The sequence below is a fragment of the Limulus polyphemus genome, unplaced genomic scaffold (assembly GCF_000517525.1).
Source record: "Limulus polyphemus unplaced genomic scaffold, Limulus_polyphemus-2.1.2 Scaffold2023, whole genome shotgun sequence".
Classification (NCBI taxonomy): Eukaryota; Metazoa; Arthropoda; class Merostomata; order Xiphosura; family Limulidae; genus Limulus; species Limulus polyphemus.
In genome coordinates, this window is record NW_013667633.1 from 185,131 (window position 1) to 189,114 (window position 3,984).

General features: G+C 33.3%; 1 protein-coding gene across 1 annotated transcript in view; it reads left to right on the forward strand.

Moving 5' to 3' along the window:
- The window catches only part of LOC106465698 (bicaudal D-related protein homolog), a 69,144-nt gene that overhangs the window by 58,774 nt on the left and 6,386 nt on the right, over nucleotides 1-3,984 (forward strand). Inside the window, exons 5-8 of the mRNA XM_013925935.2 lie at nucleotides 1,539-1,724; nucleotides 2,300-2,443; nucleotides 2,802-3,011; nucleotides 3,570-3,695. Of these exons, the coding sequence (XP_013781389.1) occupies nucleotides 1,539-1,724; nucleotides 2,300-2,443; nucleotides 2,802-3,011; nucleotides 3,570-3,695 (666 nt within the window). The remainder of the gene's footprint in view (nucleotides 1-1,538; nucleotides 1,725-2,299; nucleotides 2,444-2,801; nucleotides 3,012-3,569; nucleotides 3,696-3,984) is intronic.

A 3,984-nucleotide genomic window follows, 5' to 3' on the forward strand; every position in this document is an offset into this window, starting at 1 on the left:
CTAGTGGTTGTCCCTTCAGGCTTGTTGCCAGATACACTGCTTTTTGCTCCTCTGTCCATCCATTCATTTCTGCCAGTAGCTCAAATTGCGCTCTATATGCTTCCCATGGTGCCTTCCCATCGAATTCCTGTGGCTTCCTTCGTACTAGATCACTCCTATTGCTGACACTCATGCCTGGAATGTGACTTCTGACAGGACTGAAGATGTTTGCATTAGGGTTTAGCTGCGGGATCTGGAAGAGGCTTCCTGTTGTCTGGGCTGATTAGATCCATGGTTAATATATCCTCCCTGTGTAAAAGACAGTAAATCGTCCTTTAATGTATCTAATTCATTTTGAAATTTACTAATGTTTTCCATTTGTACTTCTTGCCACTGTTGTTGACTTTCCTGTAGTTGCTGCTGACTTTCCTGCAACTGTTGGAGACTTTCTTCCTGTTTCCTTTCTTGTTTCAGTTGCCACTGCTGTAGTCTCTCTTCTTGTTTATTTTCTTTTTCCTCCAACAACTGCTGTAATCTCTTTTCTTGTTTATTTTGCTGTTCGAGCTGCCATTGTTGCAAGTTTTCTTGCCACTGCTGTTGTCTCTTTTTTCTTGTTTATCTTCTCGTTCTTTTTGTTTCTTTTGCTGTTCAAGCTGCCACATGTTGCAAGTTTTCTTGCCACTGCTGTTGTCTATTTTCTTGTTTATCTTCTTGTTTCTCTTGCTGTTCTTGTATTGCTGCCATCAAATCTGCTAAGCTGTAATTTGATTTGCCACTTCTCGTTTCCATCTTCTTTTTTTTTTCTCTCCCACTCTCTGACACCAGTTTGTTACATATCTGCTTGTTTGATAATTTCCGGTAAATTTTTTTCGGAGTGACTTCAGCGATATGAGTCCCTTCTTGATTAAAACTAGTTTATTCTTTCTCGTTACAAACTTTAATTTCCACAGTCACTTTAAACTTAACAACCTTTATAACACACGATACAATTCACAGCGATTCACACACTTTACTTACGGTGCCTACTGTTCGCTTGACTCAATTATTTCTCTCGGACATTCGTGAGGTTGCCCGATAAGTCATGGTCCTTCTAGAAACTCCAGCGTGCATGCGCCCAGCGTCACGTGACTTCCGCTCTCGTAACAATATCTTTATTTACAGTTCATAAAACTTTGATCTTGAAAATGATAACTGGTATTAATATAGTGACAACTATGCACAGTAAGCGTTCCAGTCAGTTTGTAAATTACTGATATTGCAATTAAATGAAAACATATTCATCAGCTTTTGATTTATGGAGATAGGTAACTTTTATTTATCAACTACTGGTTTGTTGAGATGGATAACTGGTCATCAACGACTAGAAACTCATTATTTGAGCGACCCTACTTTACTTGCACCAGTGAAGGACTAATTTTAAAGGGGTGTTAATTGAATATAAAGAGTCAGTACTTTAATGAAGTAATAAAAAATCTGCAATTGTACACAAAGTAAATATCAAACTACGTTTCTTACTGTAAACCTTAAGTAAAAGTTTTCTTTTTTACATTAATATTTAGATACGACTCCAACACAGGGACATTGAGGAACTCAGACATGTTAATACTCAGCTTCAGGCTAAATTAGACACCATTTTCAAGAGATGCAGCTCTCCAAGTTTTGGGCAGACATCTGTTTGCAATGAAAATGAAATGGCATCCCACTCATCTTTAGAAGATGAATTAAAATCACTAAATGGAAGTCAGGTATAAATATTGTTTTTAATATTTTCAGTTGACAAAGCATTGATTTGACCTAAAATGAAACATTTATAATGTAGATTCCATCATTGTAAAAACTAAGTTTTTCTAAATATAATTATTTCTACAAAATGTTCTGTAGAGTAATCTTATTTTTGATTAAAATTGAAGGCTATAGGCATTTAGTGTTTTAATAAAAGCAATACAATTAAATACTATTTAGTATCCTATAAATATGTAAAAAAAAGTGGAATTACATATACTTTTCAGATTTGAAAGCTGTAAAATAATTTTTTTTATCATTCTTGTCATTGTATTTTCTTCTAAAATTAGCTTAATTTACTTTTAACAATACAGTTTATATGCAAAAAAGAAATATTCAAATAGTGAACCAATTGAGAAAGAAGAGGAATATGTCTATTTAGATGTAGATTTAATAATTTTGAAATAAACTTATACTTTGATTTTCAAATGTATTATTTCTGAATCCATGACTTTATTTTGGACTCATGTGATATAAATTTTTTTTGAAGGAATTAGGATGCTCTATTTTGAACTCATGTTGAATTTTCATTTGAAAGATTGAAAGAAGTAGCCCACAGTCACAACCAAGTTCATCTGTTGGTTTACAAGGAGATCTGAAATATGAGAATATAGAAAGTGATGATTATGAAATGCTACCATTCACTGAATTTCCCATTCCAGACTCTGAGGATGGTTGGAAGGTAAGAAAATATCACTAAGCGAGAATAATTGTTTGTTGTTGTTGTTGTGTGAATTGAAAGCTAAGAAATATTGATTAACTCCACCCTTATGGGTCTTCTTAACACTTATTTCATGAAATGTGTAAATAAAATACATAATTGTATTAATATGTATATGTTGAATATTGATTTTAGTATTAATATATATATGTATATATTATAATAAATTTTGTAAGAAATAAATTAAATGTTTTAATTATGATTTATTGTTTTCCTCCAAAATCCTCTACTTGGATATACCTACATCACAGTTAGGGTAGAAAGTAACTTCTAGGGATCATACTGCTCTAAAACTTTCAATGTTTAATTTTTTTTTCAGTTTCGACAGGAATTAGCTGATATATACTATCAGATTAAATTGCTGTGTGAGGACCTGAGGAAGAAACGAGACAGTGTATCAATTGACAGTGGTATTCAGTCTTCACAAGATGAAATACAAGCACAAAATATGCGCATTGGGATGATAACAGCAGTACTTAAAGAATTACGAGCCCTTACGCATGATCTTTTAGCTAACTACAGTGAACTTGTAAGCATTAACACATTTTCTAACTAATTCATATTCCAAACTATCAAGCTTTTTGTGAAAACTAATATATATTCTAAACTTTTTCTCAATAACAGTTGAATCTTATATTACTTTTATAATAATCAGTGGCATTTCTAGGATTTTTTTATTTGGGGAACATAAGAGGGGCAAAGAATTAGTTTATATGTGTGTTGGGGGCAAAAAATTATTAACACCTTCACTTAGAGAATTTAAACATCTCAGATGAAGGGGTTATTGGGGGGCAGAACTCTCCAGTGAGGATTGTCTGTCAAACCCCACATCACCCCAGTGGATATGCCCCTGATAATAACACATTAAAATACTTCTTTGACTTTTTATGGATTTTGAAATTTGCAACCTAATCATAAAGTGGTTTAGAGATGGTAGTTCTGTTCGTCATACACAAATGTGAGGAATATGCATGGCACAGCTGGTCTTTAATTTCTTATTGAGACAACATTTCAGAATTTCCAAATCTATTGCTCTTCTTTGGATTAATAAAGTAACTGTATAATGAAACTAAATATTTAATTTCAGCCCTGCTCGGTTTGTAAAACTATTGTGCATGAAAGAGACTTACTGGAAAAGGTCCAGAAGGAACTTAAGGAGAAAACTGGTGATCTGAAAATGAAGGAAGAAAATATTTCTGAACTTGTAAAAAAGGTAGCTTCTACAGTATATTGTTACGTCTCCGTTTGTTAATTAACTTTCCGTAACTTCGTTCCGATGAAACTTTAGCGACACAAGTCCTTACTTAATAAAACTGGTTTATTCTTTCCGAATACAACTTTACGATACACTTAATTTCAATATTCGCGCTAAAACAAACACTATAACAAACGAACGTTAACTTCAACAATACCCTGTGACTGCAGTTCAATTACTCCCTATCTTCACACACAATACATCCTTGCGTCACGTTGTCACCCTCTTATATATATACCAGACTACC